The sequence below is a fragment of the Cetorhinus maximus genome, chromosome 27 (genome assembly GCF_964194155.1).
Source record: "Cetorhinus maximus chromosome 27, sCetMax3.hap1.1, whole genome shotgun sequence".
NCBI lineage: Eukaryota > Metazoa > Chordata > Chondrichthyes > Lamniformes > Cetorhinidae > Cetorhinus > Cetorhinus maximus.
This window is the reverse complement of record NC_135905.1, coordinates 18,587,325-18,610,695: the sequence shown is the minus strand read 5'-3', so window position 1 is coordinate 18,610,695 and position 23,371 is coordinate 18,587,325. Positions and strand designations below refer to the sequence as shown.

Below are 23,371 nucleotides of genomic sequence, written 5' to 3'. Positions count from 1 at the left end.
ATTCTGACAACACACACAAAATCAGAAGAAATGGGCTGGCAGTGACATGGACACAATTCTGTGACGTCTTTTTTCTCACCTAGTTCTGGAGCCTTGCTCAAGACAAATGCATATGCCCAGAATTTGCTCACAGGTCCATTGTAGAAGCTCTGGTCACACACGGATTGCTTGAAGCCACTGGTGTACAGCACATGCCACATATACCACCCTGTTCTGAAAGCACCAAGTATACTGTGGGGGAAGAAAAAGTTTCACTATTATTTTCACAACACTTCATATCCCAATTATTGTATAGGTACAATACATATTTTAGTTGTAGTGTGAGTTAGTTAACTGGTAATATACTCCATCTTTTTCAGCCTATTGTCTCATCTCCTTCTGGAATTACCTGTCTGACACTTCACAGCAATGTGCACCTTCTTAATAATGCAGGTTTGTAACATTATTAAGAGGTGTACGTTAGGCCTGTAGGATTTTTAATTGAGCATAGGAAGGCAACAGCAGAACAGATTTTTCAGTCCTCCTGTTCCCTGTTGAGATGAGTTAATATGTTTCAGGGATAGGATCATGAGCTCCTTTTAGCATATTGTGAAGTTTTATTTCAAGTTGGACCTACTTCTGATTTACACTGGTTTATTTTGAATATGCTATGTAGAAGCTCAGTTTTATTGTTAGATTATTTGCTCATAGAATTTGTAGCTGATCAAACTATTTTTGAAATCTGAATGACTCATTCCTGTTCAGTCTTGTGCTCACTTGACATTTTCAAATATAGAACCAGTTGTCAAAATATTTGGGTGATTTTACTGTGTGTACATGCAAGCTCCATTACTAGGGAAGCAACATCGCTTGCATTTATATGACACCTTTAACATAGGAGTAAATCCCACACCAAGGCACTTCACAGATGTAGAGCTCTGTCCTCCTTTTAAGATATTTTCTCTGTATTGAGAAAGGAATAAAATCCATATTTCAACAAAAAAAAGCTTGTTAAAAACTGATAGCCAGAGAAGATTCCAATTCAGAGGGTCATCTTATACTTTTGATGCCAAATATTAAGGAGTGCCAATACTCTCGCCTGAGTCACAAAGTTGAGTTCAAGTCCTGAGCACAAAAATCAAGGCTGACGCTCCATTGCAGTAATGAGGATGTGTTGCACTGTTGAAGGTGCTGTCTTTTGGATGAGTTGTGAAACAGAGGTTCCATCTGCCCTCTCAGGTGGGCATAAAGGATCCCAGGGCCTTATTTTGAAGAAGGGAGTTTTCCTGGCCAATATTTACCCTTCAATCAACATCACAAAAACAGATTGGTCACTATCACATTGCTGTTTGTGGGAGCTTGATGTCTGCAAATTAACTGCTGCATTTCCTACATTACAACAGTGGCTACCACTTCAAAACTACTTATTTGGCAGTAAATCACTTTTGGACATCCTGTATTCATAAAGGCACTATTTAAATACAACACTTTCCTTTTTTGAAAGATCTTCTAAACTACGATATGTTATTCCAGGGCAATAGCTTATTAAGGGCAACAGAGACCATTCCTTCCCAATTTAATTGGGTGTGCTAAAGTAAAAGCTTCAGATTGTCCAACAGATGGCTCATTTATCACTCAATTAAACCCCTTTCACACAATTAAAACAACACTAAAGTCACACTTTGTGTGTGTGCAGTTTTACTGAAATGCCTTGGTGTTAGCTGGAATGTGTGAGCGACATTCAAAAATGCTGGTTGTGAAAGCAGTTACTGCAGAAAGTTGTCAAACTGCTCCAGGCAGTCAATGGAGAAAAGGTCGAACAGAGAATTGCAGATGTTCATGTGAATCCAAGTTCACAAAAATTGTCACACCAATAAATAGGGTTGCCATGTTATCTGCTCTGTGCCAAGCCTTTGTACAGCCTTATCACGTCACTTATTTGGGTATTATTTAAGCAGCTAGATGCAAGCTTAACATGATGAAAACCAGTAGTTTCAATGTCCAGTTTCATTTTAATGTTAATTTTATATAGTAGCCAAACTGAACAGTGCACTTTAATCTCTCCTCCCCATTAATGACAGGGTAGATCGTTACGTAACATTCTAGTGTACAAAGGGTAGGGACAAGCATATTGCCACTAGCCCAGCATTTTGAGCTGCCACAGAGTCTGCGCACAAGTAGATAAGGCTGCATTCAAAGGTACAGCCCTAACATTACAAAGCATTCTAAACTCATGACTCTATGGGCCTTTGGGCTGCTTCCAGCATTTCCCTGCCTGGTGCCCCTGACTGAAAACAAATGACTGCTTTGAAACTACCCGTCATTTTGAGATAATTTCTCCTCTGCTTTCACACAACACCTACATCAAACTAGGAAGAATTATTTTGACCTACACTGTCATCAGCCCTGATAGAAGATTAAACACCTATGAATCGCACAATACTAGTAAACTTCAGCCCTAGGCCTTTAGCTTATTATGGTCCCCATTGTGCTCAGACTGTAAAAGAAGTCATTATGGAAAGTTATAGAAGAGCATCAAAATTACAAATAAATGCAAATATTAAAAAGAAATATCAAAATATGACTGTAAATGGCTTTTTATTCTCCCATGAAATGTGTTGGGGCATATATACACATACACACACAATATATGTAAGCAGTTGTCATAAAACAAGAATTTCACCTCTCAATAACTGAAGGAACCACGAATCTGCAATAAGTATTTCAATCAGACATAATGAAAATTCACAAAACTGAGAGGGTCGTCTAGCTGAGAATGATTCAGAAATTAACACTACCTGAGAGAGAGAGATAAGGGAATATTTTACAAAGCCAGCACAGAGGTAGGAGGAATGAAGCATTGCTGGCTTTTAATTTTCACAAACTGTTCCCTCCGGACATTCCAGAGTTGGCCCTGATTTTGTATATCAGGCACTTGCTAAAATGGGGTTTAAGGACAGTGTGGGATGGTAGTTAGGAAGCAGTACGCATAAAGAACCCTTAAGGGCTGCAAGTGTGACCTCAAGCTTCTCAGTAATTTGATATTAATGGAACAGTCAAAAAAGAAAATAAATCCAAAATGATACATACCAACGAAGTGGCAAAACTGCCATTATTTGAACAATGGTAATCAAAACAAATATCTACATCCTTTTTTAAGCCATGTCTAGGAGGAGAAGTTTGATCATGAAGTATCTCCCTTGATTTCCTTCCCCTGAACAAGTACCACTCAACATTGAAAAGAAACAGATATCCAAAAGTCTTGGAATCTGATAGCCTGGAATTATTAAACAGGATTATTGTAGAAAGCGGGAGAAGAAACATCCTGCACACGTTGCAATGGATAGCAGCGTAAACGAAAAACATCCTTATTCCAAGAAGAGAAAGCTTACGCTGCTGCTGTTATACCAGGTCTGGGCAGGATGCGTCAACCTTTATGAAATGCCTCATCCTGCTTTATCCGAGGGATGCACAGAATTGGCTCTTATTTAATTTGAATCAGACCCCTGTCAAAGCACAGATAAGAATCAATGATGCCTCTCGTGATGTGCAATGCATTCAGGGCATTATGTCACCTTGCATTACATGACAGTTGACTTAAAAATATTCCATTGTCTTGAGCATGTTTGTTGGAGCAAAGGGACAGCGGGCTCACTACCGGGACTTTTATGTTGTATTTAGGATCACACCAGCCACACAAACACACCTAGAAAAAAGCTGTGAAGTCAATACAGCTATCCAATCAACTACAAAAATTCAGACACATTTCATTAACAGGCACCATATCTACAAGTTTCTTTTTACACAAAATGGGATGTCGGCAAATAATTTTGACTGACAATTAAATCCAATTTTGCCATTATGGAGGATCTGTTGTGGCCACACAGACCTAACATTTGCTAAAGCTGGTTCATATGGTGAAAGGTTTACATTTGGTTAATCTTACAAATCAATTCTATCAAAGCATAATTATATTTTTAAAGGGCTGATGGTTGAATGTGGATCCACAACAGCATTTTCTTACTGGTTAATCCTAAGCGTAATGTTGGAAAAAATCAACAGTTAAGTGCCTGAAAAATCACCAAGTTTTGCTTCTTTTCCTCAAGGTGAGTGAAGGTCAGTGCTTTAACAACAAATGCTGTTTCTTTCCTCTCTTGAAAGCATTAGCTGCAATTTGCAAATAAATCAGTGAAGTTGAAACTGCTCCCTTTCAGTATTTTATTTTGAAGTCCAACATTTGCCAAAGGAATAAGTGAAAAATGTGGCTATGTTTGTTTATGCTTTGAACAACCTCTTGAAATCCAATTGGTGGATCTGTTTTTCTTTGCAGAATCTGACGATCTGTGCAGGAAATCTGACAAATATTTAATGGAAATATCTCACATGTACTGCAATTTATGTAGTGGGGCCTTTATCAGGTTCTTTGTTAATTACACACAATTTCTCAAGTTACTTCTAAATGTTAAAAATTCTACTTGGCATTCCAGTTTAGATTATTGGTAACTCTATGAAAGCCATTATGAGCTTGCAAGCTTTATAGTGCGTCAACCTGGAGTGGTAGGCGTAACAGGGAAGATGTAAAAATATTTATATTGGGCGATGACTGACTCAGTTGGAATGTGAAACCAGCTCTGTGATAAATTAGCTTCTGGTTATTGGTAGATTTCCCAGGAACTGAGAGGAGGAAAAGGACACTTGAGATTGCTTCCATGACAACAATCTAGTGACCAATTCAAATGATGTCCTAAATTGTTATCTCCACTTTTACATCTGTTACCTGGAACATTATTATTCTCCTGTGCCAATTGGTTAGTTTGCTGACACAATGTTAATGCAATGTGAGATGTTTAATGCTGTTGTGTTCAAAGACAGCAGTGCTTTCTCAGGGTATGTTTTTATTGAACTGATTGTAAGAAAGCAGCTTACAGAGCTTGCCTCATGGCAGAGGTCACATGACTACAGCAAGCCAGGTTAGACATATGGAACTATTGCATTTCAAAACATCCCACTTTACATAACGAACAAGAGATCCAAACATCCCCCCTTTTCCTAACGAACAGAAGACACATATACATGCATGTTCAGGTGTAACTGTGAGTTACCCAAGTTACCCACTATTCTCATGCGTTAACAACTCTTTGTTCTACTAGTCAGTCTCTGCATCTGCATTTCATACACAGTCTTTAAATCATGCAGGTCTCTTAATGGCACGCGTGTGCATTGTCATTGGCTGTTTTTCTGGGTGATGTTCCTTGTCTGGAGAGTGTCATTCCTGTAGCACGTTTTGCTGTGGTACTTGTGTTGTTCCATGTCCATTGTTGGGAACAACTGGACCTCTGGAAGCGATGGTCGTCCTGTGCTCTGTACAGCTGATGATTTCCCATCTTCCTGGCCAACAGTGAAGAAAGTGAAGAAACAGCTTTGTTATTTGTTCGTACGTGCCTGCAGTTGCACCAGTATATTTGGTCGTTCGCTTCTACTGCATGTGATCAAGGTGACAATTTCTCTACATATGTCCCAAGTTTCCATGTGGGCTTTGAAAGCTTTGAAGCTTTGTACTCTGACTGGCTCTCCATTGCTCAGATTTGACAATGGCAGTCTCCTCAAAATGAAATTTGGCTTTCTGCAGTTTCACCTTGATTTTTTCACTCAAGGCTGTTACTACTTCTGGTTTCAGTAGCTTTTTTTGCTATTAGAAGAGTAGCTTAGGTGCAGTGCGACATTAGTCTTTGGACTTGACTACTTTCCATACCATCAGTCGGTGCATTTGTCCACTCAAGGATTGCCTCGTGTACATCAGTGCTAGATTTGCTCATTTCTTAATGATTCTTTTGGCAATTTTCACTGCCACCTCAGGCTTTCCATTCGACTGGGGATAGTACGGAGATGATGTGTAGTATTGAATTTTCCAATCCTTTGTGAAATGTCTGAATTCTTCACTGGGGGCCACTGTCACTCATCACAATGTCTGGAATGCCGTAATGGCTGAAGTGTGCTTTCAGGCATTCTGCTATTTCTCCTGTCGTTGCTAAATTCAGTTGGTCTAACTCCCAGTAGTCAGAATAGTAGTCTACAGTGACAAGATAATCAGTTCCTGTTATAACACAAAGGTCCACTCCAAGCTTCATCCGTGGTCTGTCTGGGATGTTAAGTGTCACCAACAGCTTTCAAGCTTGTTTAGCGTGGTACTCGTTACAAGCACCACACTGGCCAATATGGTCTTTAATTTAATTGATCATGTTTGGCCAGTAGAGCAATTCTGTTGCCTTCCCCAGACTCGATTCAATTCCTTGATGGCTTGGATGTGCTGCAGCATATCTCCTCTCATCTACTGAGGAATGATAGCTCTATTTCCTTTGTACAAGATGCCATTTTGGGCTGTTAGTTCATCTCGGTATGCCCAATATGCTCGTGACCATAGTTGTGTCCTTGATGCTCTCAGGCCATCCCTTCATCACCATTTCCCGTAGCACTTGAAGAATTGCATCTTGTTGGGTAGTTCACTTGATTTGAGCAAGGCGCTTGTCTGTCAGATTCGATGCTTCTGCTGGGTTGATGACTTCCAGATCAAGCTGCTGCTTCACATTGAATCTGGAAGATTTCACATTCTGCTGTAGCATCCTCAACTTTCTTCATGGGAAGTGCTGCTCTTGACAGTATGTCTGCAATGTACTTTCCCTTCCTTGTATGTCACGTCCAGATAATATCTCTGTAAAGGAAGTAACATTCTTTGCAGACGCTTTACAGCAGATGGCAGCAGTTTGAGAAAAATGCTTTGAAGTGGCTTGTGGCCAGGCTCCACTGTTACTTTGTCTCTCCCAAGTAGGTACTGATGAAAATGTTCACAAGCAAAAACAATAGCCAAGAACCTTTCTTGATCTGAACGCAGCATCATTCAGTCTGCATTAGTATCCTAGATGCAAATGTGACTGGTTGTCTTTGCTGCATTAGGGTTGCTCCAAGACCTGTCTCACTGGCATCACACTGCAATTGATGTCTTAGTACTTCAGCACAGGTCTGTGAAGGTCACGATGTTGCATAATGCCCCAGTGTCTATTGACACTTCTTGTTCGCTTGATACTCTCCTTCTGCTGTCATCATTGTAACAGTCGTCACACTGACATTGATATCTTAGCACTTCAGCACTGGTGTTGTCATCACTAGCTGTTTGATTTTAGCGAATGCTGCTTCTTGTTCAGTGTCCCAATACCACTGCACCTCCCTGGCAGTGAGCTTGTGTAATGGTTCACACTCCAATGGCAGATTAGACAAACATTTTGCTAAATAATTCATGAATCCAAAAAATTGTTGCACTACTTTCATATCTATTGGCCACTGCATCGCTGCTACAGTTCTCACCTTGTCAGGATCCGGGCAAAGACCTTTTGCTGTCTGTTTCTGTTTTTGTTTTTGCTGTCAGTAACTGGCCTATATAGTTGACTTCAGGCATCTTCAATTGCAATTTTTTCTTACTCAGCTTCAGGTTCATCTGATGAGCTCTCTCTTGCAGTCATATTAAATTCTGATCATGGTCAGCTATGGTTTTTTCCATTGTGTCTCCACATCCATAGACTGGAAGATCATCCACAACTGCTTCCACTCCAGGAAGATCACTGGCTATCTCATGCTGTCTGCGTTGATACTCTTCTGGTTGGGATGGTTGGCATGGGGTAGTGAGATCTCATCAGCTCTTTATTTAGATCCTTTGGGTCTAAGCATACTCGCAGCTTTCCAGGTTGTTTTACTGCTACCATTCTGCTAATCCAGTCTGTAGGAGTTGTCACTTTCTTGATTACTCCTCTCTTTTCCAGCTCTTCTATCTTGTCTTTTAGGCTTGACTTAAGGGCAGTTGGAACTCTTCCTGACAGATGCTGAATTGGTCTTACATTCTCATCTACTTCTAGATGACATTCCCCTGGTAGACATCCCAGCGCTGTAAACACATCTTTGTACTCCTCCAGGAACTTTCAGCAGTCATTGGTTTTTGCATACTGCGACAGGTTGTAAACCTCTGTTGGTATGTTCAGGGTTACCAGTCCAAACTTTAGACTTGCTTCAGCTGAGGTGAGTGACCTATGATCTGGAACTCTAGAATTCCCTTCTTGCCATTGCATTGGGCTCTCAGATTAGTGTGTCCTCTTGGTATGAGTATTATGCCAACATTTAGCTTCAATATTAATTTCGAGGGCTTCATTTTTGGATCACCATGTTGAGCTACTTCACACAGGTCTGTGAAGGTCATGATGTTGCATGATGCATCAGTGTCTATATGATACTTCTTGTTCACTTGATACTCTCCTTTGTGGTCATCATTGTAACAGCCACAAGCCATTTATCACCTATAGATTTGATGGAACCAACCTGTCGTATCATACATAGTGCTTCATCAGAATCTTCTGCTGATATCTCTCCAGTGGCCACGTGTATAGGCTTGTTTCAACGGCAGCATGAAATCACGGTGCGGAGCTGATCGCAGGTAGTGGTTGGCTTCCCACCCGCCCCCGCTGAGCACCCCCGCCAAGGGCAAAATCCTGTCCGTGGTTACAAGGAGATCAAAGCTGGGATCTAAATATTCCGGGGTATGTGACTTTTCAAAAGGACAGGCAAGAAGGAAGGGGTGGTAGGGTAGCTTTGTTAGTACGAGATGGAATAAGTACAATAGCAAGAAATTATCTTGGATCGGAAGATGTAGAATCCATATTGGCGGAGGTAAGAAATAACAAGGGGAAGACGACACTGGTGGGAGTAGCCTATAGGCCCCCTGGCAGTAGCTATACTGTAGGACAGAGAATAAATCAGGAGATAATGAGGGCATGTAAAAAAACACAGTACATTAATCATAGGTGACTTTAATCTTCATGTAGATTAGGAAAATCAAATTGGCAGAGGTAGACACAAGCAATAATTCATAGTGTGTATTCGGGACAGTTTCTTAGAACAATATGTTGTGAATCCAATCAAGAATCAGGCTATTTTGGATCTGGTAACGTATAATGAGGCAGGTTTAATAAATGATCTCAGAGTAAAGGATCACCTAGGAAACAGTGACCATAATATGGTAGAATTTAGCATTCAGTTTGAGAGTGAGAAACTTGGGTTAGAAACAACTGTGCTAAACTTAAATAAAGGTAATTACAATGGAATGAGGGGAGTTGGCTGGAGTGGATTGGGAAAGCAGTTTAGCAGATAAGATGGTTGATGAACAATGGTAGACGGTTAAGAAAATAGTTCATGACTCACAACAAAGATATATCCCAGTGAGGAAGAAGGATTCAAGGAAGGGGATAAACCAACCATGGTTAACCAAGAAAGTTAAGGGCAGCATCAAATTGAAAGACACAACATACGATGTGGCAAAGATTAGTGGTAAACCAGAGGATTGGGAAAGTTTTAAAAACAAAAGGTGACCAAAAAAAATAAAGAGGGAGAAAATAAATTTTGTGGGTAAACAAGCAAGTGATATAGAAACAGACAGTAAGAGCTCCTTTAAATATAAAAAAAGGAAGAGAGAGGCCAAAGTGAACATAGGCCCCCTAGAGGCTGGGGAAATAATAATGGGGAACCAGGGAATGGCAGAGGAGTTGAATAAATACTTTGCTTCAGTCTTCATGGTAGAAGATACTGATAGCATTCCAAAAATACTAAAGAATCAGGGGGCAAAAGGCGGGGAGGAAATAAATACAATAACTATCACTAGGGAAAAAGTACTAGGGGAACTAATGGGGCTAAAGGCCAGTAAGTCCCCTGGACCTGATGGGTTGCATCCTAGGATATTAAAGGAAGTAGCTACAGAGACAGTGGATGTACTGGTAGTAATCTTCCAAGAATCCTTAGATTTTGGAAAAGTCCCTGAAGATTGGAAAACTGCCAACGTAACGCCCTTATCCAAAAAGGGAGACAAAAGCCAATGGCAGAATTTTGCCCTTGGCACGTGGGCTCGGTGGGAAGCCGCCCACGATCAGGCCCAGAAGGCAATTTCACGCTGGCAGGCCAATTAAGGCCCACTCAGCGTGAAATGCGAGCAGCAGTGCTCAGCACTGCCTGTGTGGGCAAGGGGAGAATGCAAGCATGCGCCCGAGTGCACACTAACTAATCTGCCTGAGGCAGAGAGTTGTCTCAGGGAGATGAACTGATTTCAAAAGAAATATTAAAGATTTAAAAAATTTATGAAACATGTCCCCTCATGTGACTCTGGCACATGAGCAAGGACATGTTATTAATGAAAAAATAAAGTTTTTATTTGATTTTTATTTGCTTTTGGAAACTTCATCCCGCCCGTGGATGAGGTTTCCAAAAAAAGCCTTTTTGTCTGCCTGCCAACCATAAGGTTGGATGAGCAGCGAAAAATTTCTTTTAATTAAATTTTTAATGTCTTTAATAGGCCTTTTAATTGTCGGTGGGCACGCTGCCGACTCCTGCGTATGCTCACCAAACGAAATACCGCGTGACATTATACACTCGGTCGGGTCGGGCCTGGCATGCACCTGCCCGCCGAGCCTAAAATTTTACCCCAGGTAACTATAGGCCAATTAGCTTAACATCCGTCATTGGGAAAATGTTAGAATCTATCATAAAGGATATGACAGAACATATGGAAATGCAAAATATAATCAAGCAGAGTCAGCATGGCTTCATGAAGGAGAAACAATGCCTGACAAATTTATTGGAATTCTTTGAGGCGGTAACAAGCAGAATAGATAAAGGGAAACCAGTAGGTGTAATATATTTGGATTTCCAAAAGGCGTTCAATAAGGTACTACACATAAGGCTACTTAATAAGAGCCCATGGTGTTGGGGGTAGTATATTAGCATGGATAGAGGATTGGCTAACGAATAGAAGACAGAGTTGGGATAAGGGGGGCATTTTCAGGATGGCAACCTGTAACTAGTGGAGTGCCACAGGGATCAATGCTGGGACCACAATTATTTACAATATATATTAATGACTTAGATGAGGGAAGTGAATGTACAATTGCCAAGTTTGCGGATGACACAAAAAGAGGTGGGATGGCAAGTGGTGAGAATGACACAAGAAGTCTACAGAGGGATACAGACAGGTTAAGTGAGTGGGCAAAAACTTGGCAGATGGATACAGGCCTGAAATCTGAAATTTTCCCGTGTCGGGCGGGCTTGGCGGGAGCAATCGCGGAGCCGACCGCGATCAGCTCCGCACCGCCATTTTACACGGGCAGGCCAATTAAGGCCGCCCAGCGTAATATGCGAGCGGTAGCATGCTACTTGTGCAGGCGGGAGGGGAGGAGAGAGAGTCGGGGCCAGCGTTCTTCTGCGTGCGCTTCAATCTCCTTGAGGCACGGAGCTGCCTCAGGGAGATTGAAGCGCTTTTGAAAACAATAAATAAAATCAATAAAAATTTAATGAAACATGTCCCTCATGTGACTGCGTCACATCAGATGGGACATGTTTTTATTTTTTGGAAAAACTTTTAAAATTTAATTCATTAAAGCTTTAGGTTTCCTAAAAATCGTAAAGGCCGCTTGGCCGTTTCGCCTGCCTGCCGACTGTAAGGTTGCACGGGCAGCGTAAACTTGACACTAATTACTTCGTTAATGGCCTTAATAGGCCTATCGATTATTGGCGAGCGTGCAGCCAACTCCGGCCGCGCCTGCCAAACGAAACATCATGAGACAGCGCCTGACATCAGTGCACATCATTTTATGTGCCGGCGTTTCGGGCCCATGCCTGCAAGCCTACTGTAAAATCCTGGCCATTATGTTGGAAAATGTGAGGTTATGTACTTTGGCAGGAAGAACAGGAGCTGAATATTATTTAAATGAAGAAAGACTGCAGAAAGCTGCAGCACAGAGGGATTTGGGTGTCCTCATGCATGAATCCCAAAAAGCTAACATACAAGTCCAGCAGGTAATAGGGAAGGCAAATGGAATGTTGGCTTTTATTTCAAAGGGAATGGAGTATAAAAATAGGGAAGTCTTGCTAAAACTGTATGAGGCACTAGTTAGACCGCACCTAGAATACCGTGAATATTTTTGGTCCCTTTATTTAAGGAAAGATATATTGGCATTGGAAGTGATCCAGAGAAGGTTCACTAGATTGATCCCGGGTATAGAGTGATTTTCTTATGAGGAGAGGTTGAGTAGGTTGGATCTGTGCTCTTTGGAATTTAGAAGAATGAGAGGCGATCTTATTGAAACATGTAAGATTCTTAGGGGGCTTGACAGCATAGACACTGAAAGGCTATTTCCCCTTGTGGGAGAGTCTAGGGCCAGAGGGCATAATCTCAGAGTAAGGGGTCACCCATTTAAGACAGAGATGAGAAGGAGTTTCTTCTCTCAGAGGGTAGTGAATCTGTGGAATTCTTTATCACAAAGGGCTGTAGAGGCTGGGTTGTTAAGTATATTCAAGGTAGACAGATTTTTAATCAGTATGGGAATCAAGGGTTATGGGGAAAAGGCAGGAAAGTGGAATTGAGGATTATTAGATCAGCCATGATCTCATTGAAAGGTGGAGCAGACTCAATTTGCCGAATAGCCTACTTCTGCTCCTAAGTCTTATGGTCAATGCACCAACCACAGCCAAGAGAGATTGGGCTACTGAACTGCTTCCAGGTTGCCACTTGGGCACATCCAAACCAACACCAGAATAGTGGTCCATTTCTTGTGGATAAGAGACTTCCTTTTTCTTGGCACTTCCCCATTGCAAGACAGCTAAAATCGAGACCTCAGTCTTGCCCAGTATGATGGGCACAAACCTGTTCCCCATTTGGAGGCCTTTGATGTTGATACCCTGTGCTTTTCCAAAGAAACCTTAATGTAGAATCCTTCAAATGCGATCCCCACTTCTGTTAACCTAGTTGATTCCCAATGCCTAATTTGTTAAGAATCATGTGAACTTCTTAGTAAAGTTAGAAAGCCAACTGGACGTCAAACCTCTATCCTTCATTCAATTTGTTTACTGCTTCTATCAACATTTTAATAGAAATTTATGAATCATTGGACCTGACATAGAAAAGTTTCATTACACAAACTACCAGTTTCACAATTTTTGCGAACTGATTATGTTACCCTCTGATGAAAACAATTATCTTTTATCAAAACTCTTAGCTGGTCTTTCCTTGGGCCATTTAACTGCTATGTTCAAAGAACTGAGTGATCATCAAAGTCTCATAAACTGCACTTGGCCACTCCTGTCCTTGAAGCTGGCCCGTGGAGATTCCTTTTCTATTTTCTCTCTTAATTCTGCTCCACGTTTCCCTTCTCTATTCAGCATGTCTGAGACCGTAATCTCAGGAGTGAGGGATCGACTCTTCGTCAGCCCCTGCGCAGTGGAACACAATGATCTGTGCTGCTTATCATTTAAAAAAAGTATAAATTGCTATGACATTTCAGTCACCCACCTGAATAAAGCAAGGGTCAGTGACCACAAGACTAATGGTTTCCGAAGTTCAAATTTCTTCCGCTCTCTCATGTAATACTGCCCTGCAAAGATCAATGCAGCATAAACTGCGGAAAACAGGAACGACTTGCTCCTAATAAGAAACAGGGGAAAAAGTCATTAATGTTAGATTTTGCATACAGGAGCCTGTGTATACCACCAGCTGATGCCCTGATGATTTCAATTTCCAGCAAAATTGGAATAACAAACATACCATTCAAATTGATTTGACAGTATTTTTAAGCTTATATATGCAATGAGATACAGGAGTGCCACAGCTCATGGGAGCACTGGTAGGTTGGACTACAGAATAGCAAACTGCGGGCTCTTCGATGGTGATTTACTGATCTCAGCTATTCTGTTACAGGGAGGTGAAGAAACGAATAGAGGCCAAGGACTGCCCGCAAGGAGGAAAATGTTACCAGGTCAAGGGGAAGAGAACAAGAAAAACTTATAAGCTTGAGGTATTGTTCTCATTTATTTCCCATGCCTGAATATTTTCAATCCTTTCCAGTCTAATTTTTATTAAATTGTTTTTCGAGCAATTAGGTAATTTGGTGTTAATGTAAGCACAATAATTACATCTTTCCTTACTACTTTGGTTTTTAACTAAGTAATTTGCTAGTGTCAATGATAATGGTACAAGTCATCATTTTCCACTGTTTCATTTTTAATAGTTTTATGGCATTGCTTCAGGTATGTTCTCTATTTGTCTGCTTCTAACTCATGTGCATCACATTAATTCCAGCAAGTAAGTTGCCCAGGAATTGTTAAATTAAAACTTCCAATGTGTTTATCCATAATTCTAAACTATTCTCTTTAATTTTCCTCAGTTAGCTGTTTTAATTGTAACACATCCAAGCTTTCCCACCCGCACAACCACCCCCGCCCCCAAATGGTTTAGTAATTTATCCAGTAGGTATCTGAACCATAATAATCACTGTTTGCATGACAACTTTTACACTGAAATGTCTCAAAACATTTGGCACAAATAATTATTTTTTGAAGTGCAGTGACTACTGTCATGTAGCCATACAGACTTTGAAGGCAAGTGGTATAAAACACCTCTAGCACAGCCTCACCTGCCAGATATCCTTCAGTAGATCTGCTCCATTTTTTCCAGATACCTCAGATAGAGGGATTTCTAATGAGAGGCCCACCCATTGCCAGCAAAAGTCTAAATGTCTAAAAAATACTACAACACACAAAAACTATGAGGGGTTTTGATAGAGTAAATAAGGATAAACTGTTTCCACTGGGAACAGGATCAATATTCAGAGTACAAAGATTTAAGATAATTGCCAAAAGAATCTGAGGAGAGATCAGGAGACATTTCTTTGCCCAGCAAGTTGATATAATCTGAAATGCAATGCCTGAAAGGATGGTGAAAGTAGATTCAATAGTAACTTTCAAAAGAGAACTTGATATATAGTTGAAAAAGAGAAATATTTATGGGGAAAGAGCAGGGTAGTTAGTCTAATTGGATTGCTATTTCAAAGTGTTGACATAGGCACGATGAGCCTGTGTGGCTTGTGTGCTGTATGAGATGATCCTATGAAAGGCTCATGAGAACCTAACTGCTGACGGAAAAGTGGTTAATGGTATTATTCAGGCATTCTAATTTGTTCAGGCAGAAGTCATAAGTGAAATTATATAGCAGGAGGGTGTAATTCCATAGACTGGTGAGATGTGGGTTCTTACTTCCATGTAATTCCTAATCCCAGTTGAGCCATCAAGGGAGATAGAGAGCAGAATTTGAATGGTTCTCCAAAGGACTGTAAAGGAAAACAATAACTTACAATAACTCACAAACCCACCGTACTCCAAATCAAACAACAACAAATTGCATTTATACCTTTAAATGTTCCAAGGCAACTTACAGGAGCAACTGTCAAACAAAATTTATCACCGAGGCACATAACAAGACAGTACAATAGGTTGATCAAAGGCTTAAAATTGGTAGTTTTTCAGGAAATAATATTTGAAAAATTCCAAAAGTTTCCTAAAATGTCAAAGTAGTTTAAATCCCCCCCCCACCCCGATTTAAACTGGAAGCTATAAGTTTTACAAGTCTGGTTCTCCGTTCTTCACAAAGGCAAATGAGGCAGGAAAATAGGTTAAGAAACTCCAGGTTTTTGAAGTAAACATTGTTATCTTTCAGTTTTCTTTAAATGGACCATTATTCAATGTCGAGTGCAGCTTGTTCGGCAGTTTACAACTATAAGTATAATTAGTCATGCTGACATGTAGGAACTTATTGCTTAGGATCTGAAGAATAAGACAGATGGAGGAATTCACTGAGCCCTGCCCCCAAAGTCTTATCATTGTGGTAATAAATCTAATCTTGCATTGTTCAAGGAGACTTGAATGGTTGTTCAGCCATTTTCTTCCCTACTATTAGTGCAAGTGCCCGGCCACATGAGCAAACTGCACCCTGTTGTTTTTACTCCACTTTCTTTATAATAGTTGACATCTGCAGTGTAACAGCTGACCACTCATCACACTGTGAAGAGAGGAGTACACTACTATAACATGTGCAACAGGTAAAGGAAGCAGATGTAAGATGTTATCATCAGGAACAGGTTCAGCAGCTGTCACATGGCCCGATGATGTACGCTGTAGATTTTGTGCGCTGTGCTTGCACCAAGTTTCCCACTGGTGCCACATTGAGCAAATTCCACTGACAGTCTATCTCCAACTTTTGGCAGCCATTTAATGATGATCACTTTAAGGGTACAAATTTGTACTCTGCCTTTCCTGAGGAACATTCTTTCAATCGTAGCACTACAATTGTTTTTAGAATCTGTCTTGTCTTTATTTTTGCTGCAAAAATGCTTTTTCAACAACTCCAACATAAGAAAAATGACCCACGGCTCCTCGCAGGAAGTTATAAGGAGCACCAGCACTGAGCTGGAGTGGAGAAACTAGACAGAGGGGAGAGATTAGGCAGAGGGAAGATTAGGAATAGTGACCAAGAGTTTAATCAAAATGATAGGGTCTGAGAGGTCTTTAAAGACAGACTGAGAAGTAGAAAGGCAGGGGCATTTAGATAGGGATGGCCAAAAAGTAGGATTGTGGTAGCGTTGGGCCACCAGTGGTGGGCTGAAAAGATAGATGGTTACTCAAAAGCCTGTGTCAGAAGAAACAAATGTTGGGGAGATTGCAGCAAAAGGGATGGGGCAAAAAACAGGGAAGGACAATTAACTGGAGAGACAACAGAAAAAAACTTAAATTTATATAGCACCTTACACAACTTCAGGATGTCCCAAAGCGTTTTACTGCCAATGAAGTGTAGTCACTGTTGTCATGTAAGAACTGCAGCCACCAATTTGTGTGCAGCAAGCTTTCACAGAGTAATTAGATATAAGACCAGATGATCTATTTTAGTGATGCTTGCTGAGGGAGATTGAACTGAACACAGGGGAGAACTCCCTTCTCTTTGAAATAATACCATGGGATCCACCTCAAGTAACCTCAATGAGTATATCTTTATATTTCCAGTCCATGCTTTCTGCTGCCTCTGATCTTTCTTGACCCGTTATAAGCTTTTCCTGCCTCACTTACTGGAATTATTTTCACCTAATTAAAGTTAATAAGAGTGTAAATATTTCTAACATGGGCAGGAGATTTGGTACACGTCAGGAACCACCCCCTCAGCTGTTATAGGTGAGGAGCTCCCTCTACTGCACAACCCAACAATTTAATTCTTCACATTGGTAGACCTTAAGGTTCTATTCAGAACACTATTATACTTGTGAAGCTTCACAGCAGTCCTTCCCCTTCCCTGTCATTATGCATTAGGCAAGGTTGAAGTCAGTCTTTTGAGGTGAAGAGCAATCTCCAAGCAGTTCTTTAACCATTGGCATTCTAACCTCATGGAAACAAAACAAAGCTGTCACATGCTTGAAATTTGATAATCCTGTAATGATCTAATAAAACACATGGGGCAGATTTTCCCGGTCTTGCTTCTAAGGAAACTGGATTGCTTGGCTCCCTTCTGGGCACACTCTTCTCCTTGTCCAATTTTTCTACATTGCCTGCATCTTTCAGGCACAGGAATAGAGCTCACAATGTGACATCCCTGTAACCCTTACTGAATCAGCCGCAACTCAGTGATAGCACTCTCCCTAGCCAGATTAACAGATTATTTGATCACTTAGCTCCTTACTGGATCTTGCGGTGTGCAAACTGGTTGCTGCATTTCCTGACATTAAGACCTGTGTCTACACTTCTAAGGTACTTCACTGGCTATGAGGCACTCTGGGCCATGTTGAATACATGAAAGGCACTATAATAAATGCAAGTCCTTTCTTTCTTAAAAGCAGACAATCATCAGCAGTGATTTTAAGGCTTTCTTGCTGCAAGATGATGATGTAAAATTAAGATAATTTCCTATAGACCTTCAGAGGACAACACCACAGTCCAGCAATCAACTTATGAAAATTGGTTAAATAAATTAAATTTCAGCACTCCCTTTCATAAAGGTTTCAGACCTTAAAAATGATCTTAATGCATTATGCTTCATTATTTCTAGGTCTCAATTTATTTTTCTGAGGGGAGGTAGAAAATTGATGCAACTGCAAAGTTTCACAGTTTTGGGTTCAAGACTTTGATATCAATGATGATAATGGTGTTACAGATCTCTCTACCTCTCTACCCTGCTATTAAATCCCATTTGGGATGATGCATGCAATAGTATTAATTGCATGGGATGCCCTTACTGCTAGTTAAATTCCAGAGTCTTTCAGATTGCTCCTTTTTTTGCGTAGCTGTAACATTACATTTAGTCAGGAAAACATCAGCATTTTTTGAATCCCATTTCATTTAAGGTATCAGGTGCGTAGCATGCACGTCATGCTGAGATTGCAAACTGAAGCTGAGAAGTTATTGTGCAAGCAGATTGACTGTATTTTGAATTAGATTATACTGACACAGTAAACTTGTTATTTGCCATAATCGGAGTTTTTACTAAGTATTACAAAGCATTTACAGCACAGAAACAGGCCACTCAGCCCAATGGGTCTCTGCTCCACACAAGCCTCTTCCCACCCTTCATCTAATCCCATCGACATAACCTTCTATTCTTTACTCCATCATGTGTTATCTAGATTCTGCTTAAATGCTAATCTTATGTTAGCGAGTTGCACATTCTAACCACCCTAAAGGTAAAGAATTTCTCCTGAATTTCCTACTGGACCTATTAGTGACTTTCCAATATTTACAGCCCTAGTTCTGGTCTCCCCTACAATTGGCATCATCTTCTCTATGTCTACCTTATCAAATCCTTTCATAATATTAAAAACCCCCATCAGGTCATCCCTCAGGGCTGAAACCTTTGAAGGTGATGGTATCCTCATAACTCATGACTGCTGCCAGGATACCAGACATTGCCCTACTTGACTCACTGCTCATTGTTACATACCAGCTGGACACTGAGGGAGTGAAATTCCTTTTGGTTCCTGTATAGAACAGAGCTGACATGCTGCATCCGCAAAGCATACAGTTGATAACAGCCTGCACCACAGGGGAGCCTGCAATCCTTGCTAAATCCAGAGCTCACTCCACCTGCTAAGCTCTGGCAAGAGAGAATGAAATGTAGTTAGCTCTTGAGTACAGAACCTCAATGACCTCCATTATGCAACAGTGGATGACAAACTGCAAGGTGTTGTAAATATCTCCAGCTACAACTGGGAAAGAGTCAGACACATAGCTATGATTACACCTTCACAGCCACTAGCAATGTGGTCCTTGCCCTACTCTTGAGGTTGCAGTTATGGCTACAGCAGATGCCATATTGCAATGAGAATGCCCTTACTGAAGCGCAGCCATCTCAAACATTGTTCTGCGCTGAGGTTCAGGTCAGAGAATTGCTCCCTGAACACAGTGGGTGGATATGGCCTCCTGCTGAGAGCCCTTCTCCATTAGTCTAGCCTGCTCTGCTCATCCTCTGCTTATTCTCCGAGTCATGCTGTATTCTAAGGCGTATGTCTAACATTGTACCCATATCTGACAGCAACTGGTTTGTACAGAAGCTTTGAAATGAGCAAAAAGTCCTTCAGCATCTGCCTCAACATTCCCTGTAGACTTTTGCAATTTGAAACAGCTACAGAAAACACCAAACATTTATAGAGTTGTAGCAACATCCAGTTAGTAGCTGAGAATCCCTTAAATACTGCTTCCTACTAATCATGTGATCTGCCTGCTCTATATTTCTGGCAAATGTTAAACGTGTGCACACTGATGTTCTCACCAATATGGCACCTGGTGATTCGCCACACAAGCGTGCACACACGAACATCATTTTGGACCTTTTAAGGGTAATTGTAGCACCTAAACAATGTGTGCTAACGAGTCCATTTTCTCACCCTTTCAGTTTGGCAGTCTCAAAAAAAAACACAATAAAAGCAGTAGACAGTGCAAGTTTAGTCAGGTCAGCTTCTATAGCTCCCATTTGTTTTCTTTTCCATAAATCTACAGGTCAGTACTTTCGCTTCCTCATTTTTAACTGCAGGAACATTCTATTTGTTTTGTTACGGTACAGCCTCATTTAAAGTTGCATGTCTCTTTAAGATCACAAAGTCTAATAGTGGAGCCCCCCCATATTAAGTATGAGATTTCTGGGGAGGAATTACCTATTGAAGTGATTTTCTATTCACATTTATTTATGTTTTTCTTGATCATTTTGCAGGCCTCCAAATCCGTTGCCAATGTATAGGTAACCAGAAAGAGAGTGAGATGCTCTGACTTTTTTTCTTCCACTTTGTGGGAATTGATCAAAATGATAAGGCAGGAGCAGGGGTGTTCTCCCCAGTATCCTGGCCAACACTTATTCTTCAACCAACATCACTGAAACAGATTATCTGCTCATTTATCTTACTGTTATTTGTGGGCCTTGCTCTGTGCAAATTAATTGCTGTATTTTCCAACAACAATGACCACTCAAAAAAAATACTTCAGTGGTTGTGAAGCACTTTAGGACACTCAGAGTATGAAAGGTGCTATATAAACACAAATTATTTCTTCAAACGCAAGACTGTGAATGCTGGAAATATGAAATTAATGTTGGAAATACTCAGCAGGTCTTGCAACTTATTTCCTTTCTTCCTCAGCACAAAGAGCTTAAGATTCTCCTTGAATGAGAAACCACAGTAACTGATGTCCACAGGCTTTACGCCTATTTCTCATCAGACGCCAAGACCTTGATTTTAGCCAAGATTGGGAGCCATTGAGAGCCATTCATTCTCTGCTGAAAAAGAGACATTGAAGCATACTTGCTTGTGGCAGGCTCAGGGGGACAGCAACAGCAGAAGCCTGCAAACAGAGTGTTTCTTTACCCTCTTGGCCATGGAAATGGCGCTGAGGATTGCAAAGAGGAAAGAAGGAATAAACTTAATAAGAATGAAATTCAGAAAGAAGGGGAATCAATCCTTACTGGACTGCCTTCTTACCAGTGACCAGCTTTTGCAGCATGAAGGAATTTGTGTCTTTTTTAATTATTGTTAGGAACTAGAGATAGTTTTAAGTGATTTATATTTGTATTTCTAGGAACAAGATATAGCTTTAAGTTTAATTTTTTTTATTTTTCAGTTAAATGGGTGAAACCTGGGTTTAGTTTCATTCAGAATGTTGCCTGCAAGTCTATGGGTTTATTTGTATACCTGTATTTTAATGAGGTTTTACAGCCCTTGAAGTGGTTTGGGGAAGTTAAAACCAAGTAGAAAAACTGGGCTGTTACCTAGCAACAGGAGGCTCACACAGAGAGACAGAGAAACAGAAAGTTTGTGTTCAGTTGGTGATTATGCTTCAAGGTAAAGGGAGCAGTTTAAGTCTCTCTCTAGCTGGAATACTAGCAGATTGCTGAGGGAAATAAGTCTAAGAATTTTAGATTAATTGCTCTAAAGTTAAAGTAACAGTGAATGTCGAATGAGTTCTGTATCTCATGGGAGATATCCAGTTGCCATCTACTGGGAGGGGGAACTGCAGGGGGCAAGTCCTAAAGGAAAAGGAGAAAAGTCCCAAGACTTTTTAAAGTTAAATCATAGGCCCAGGACAGCAATCTGGAACAAGATCCTGTTCAGTGAAGTTAAAGTAAGGAGCAGAGGAAAAGGCTCCGTATTAAAGAGAGAAGGCTGCGTGGAGCAAAATCAAGGCAAAGTGGGCTTGTGAGAAGCCAAAAGATCCAAGGAGACAGCCAAAGGTTGATGACTCCTTACTATGGGCACATGAAGCAGTGGTGTTCTGTTGGTACGGCTTAGTATCTGAGCGAGAGTGCATGGAAGGTGAAGCTTAAATGCACGTGGCGATCCAGGGGAGAGGAACATCAGAAGCAGAAATCGAAACCCTCCTGGAGGTGGAACCTTGTGGAAGGTGTCTGAGAAAAAGTGTCATTTGGGAGAAGATTCCGAAGCAACTTCTTCAAGAGTGGAGATTGGAAACCCTCGTGTGAAAGATGGAGTTCAGTGAGACCCAAAGCCATGAGGTTGGCTCACGCTGTGTCAAGCATCTGTTTGGGGGGGGGGGTCGGGGAGATGAGGTGAAATGGAACTGATGAGAGATCCATAGCATCTGCTTGAGGTGGCATCTGACACTTGGTTTCAAAGTGAGGTCTGTCTGATCACAGGTCACTTATTAGTTTACATGGACTGTGTACTTACTGTGAACATTAGAGTATAAGATAGCTTTTGTAACTTGTGTTATCCTACGAATCTGTATATATCAGTAAAGCTAGAGTTATGGGTGAAGGAGTATTGTAATATAGTTCATCTTTTCTTGTTTAATAAATGTTCTATTCTTTGGTTAAAAATTCATCAGCTGACTCCTATGACTCTGTTCAGTAGCCACCCTCCATGTTTCTAAACAAAAAATAAAAGCTAGGATCTATCAAGCCATACTGCACCCTGGGATCTGACTTGTTCAGTAGTAACTTCAGCTGGGATCATAAGATGATTCAGAATATGAAGTGAACAGCCAAGTTAGGCTACTAGAGGGGTTGAAGAGTCAAATATAATAGGAATAAATAACACATCACACATATTAAAGCCTGAAAATTGTAGGAAGAAGGAAAGCCTTCAGGAGACAAGAAAACTGAGATTTTAGAATCTGTTAAACACAGATTAAAATTAGACAGAGTGCTTAACTTGCTGACATTGCCTGGGGCAGGCGATTAAACACAGATAAAACATTCAATAAGCCAATACTGAAAGAGTGATAAGAATGTGGAAGATACGACCACAAGCAATAGTTCAGGCAAATAACTAAACAAATTTAAGGGAAAGTAGGTAAGCATCTGAGGGGAGAAAGAAATAAAAGGATATATTGATTGGGTTAGATGAAGAGGAGTGTGGAGCATAAAAGCCAGAATAGATCAATTGGGACGAATGGCCTGTTGGACTATGGAGCAATATTAACTTTCCTTTTGATGGACAGGAGAGGTTTGGTAGGAGGTTGGGGGGGGTGGGGTGGAGGGAGTTCAATTGTTTGAAATCAGCAACCCATGCCCAAACCACTGCAAGAATGCTTAAATCCAAATCAGCCACAGTGGAGTTGTTGGGGGGGTGGGGTTGGTTCGGAGTATTCTGCGCTGGAAACCTGGGTCAGTGAGTTTAATAATATTACTGAGGCTGGTTCCTCAAATTTTCATGGCTGTCAAATTTGAATGGCTGAGGTTCGGGTTTTACAGGAGCAGCATTTTCCCGTCAGGGCCCGCTTGCCGACACGTAAAATGACACATGGTGACGTCAGGCATGCATCCCGATGCCAAGCCAGCTGCGCGCCCACTGAACTGTCAAAGGCCTGTTAAAAACTAATTAAAACAATTAAATGTGCTGCCCGTCCAACCTTAAGGTTGGCAGGCAGGTGAAGAGCCCAGTCGGACTTCAGAAAAAACATGAAACCTCATCCACGGTCGGGATGAGGTTTCATGAGGGATTTAAAATGTGTATAAAATTTTTAAACAAAAGTAATTAACACATGAGGGGACATG

At 40.9% G+C, this 23,371-nt stretch overlaps 1 protein-coding gene across 1 annotated transcript in view; it reads right to left on the bottom strand.

Annotated features, from left to right (window-relative positions):
• LOC144668624 (very long chain fatty acid elongase 6-like) overlaps window positions 1-23,371 on the bottom strand; it is a 116,369-nt gene that overhangs the window by 11,584 nt on the left and 81,414 nt on the right. Inside the window, exons 2-3 of the mRNA XM_078530835.1 lie at window positions 13,352-13,483; window positions 80-231 (exon numbers count right to left, since the gene is read on the bottom strand). Of these exons, the coding sequence (XP_078386961.1) occupies window positions 80-231; window positions 13,352-13,483 (284 nt within the window). The remainder of the gene's footprint in view (window positions 1-79; window positions 232-13,351; window positions 13,484-23,371) is intronic.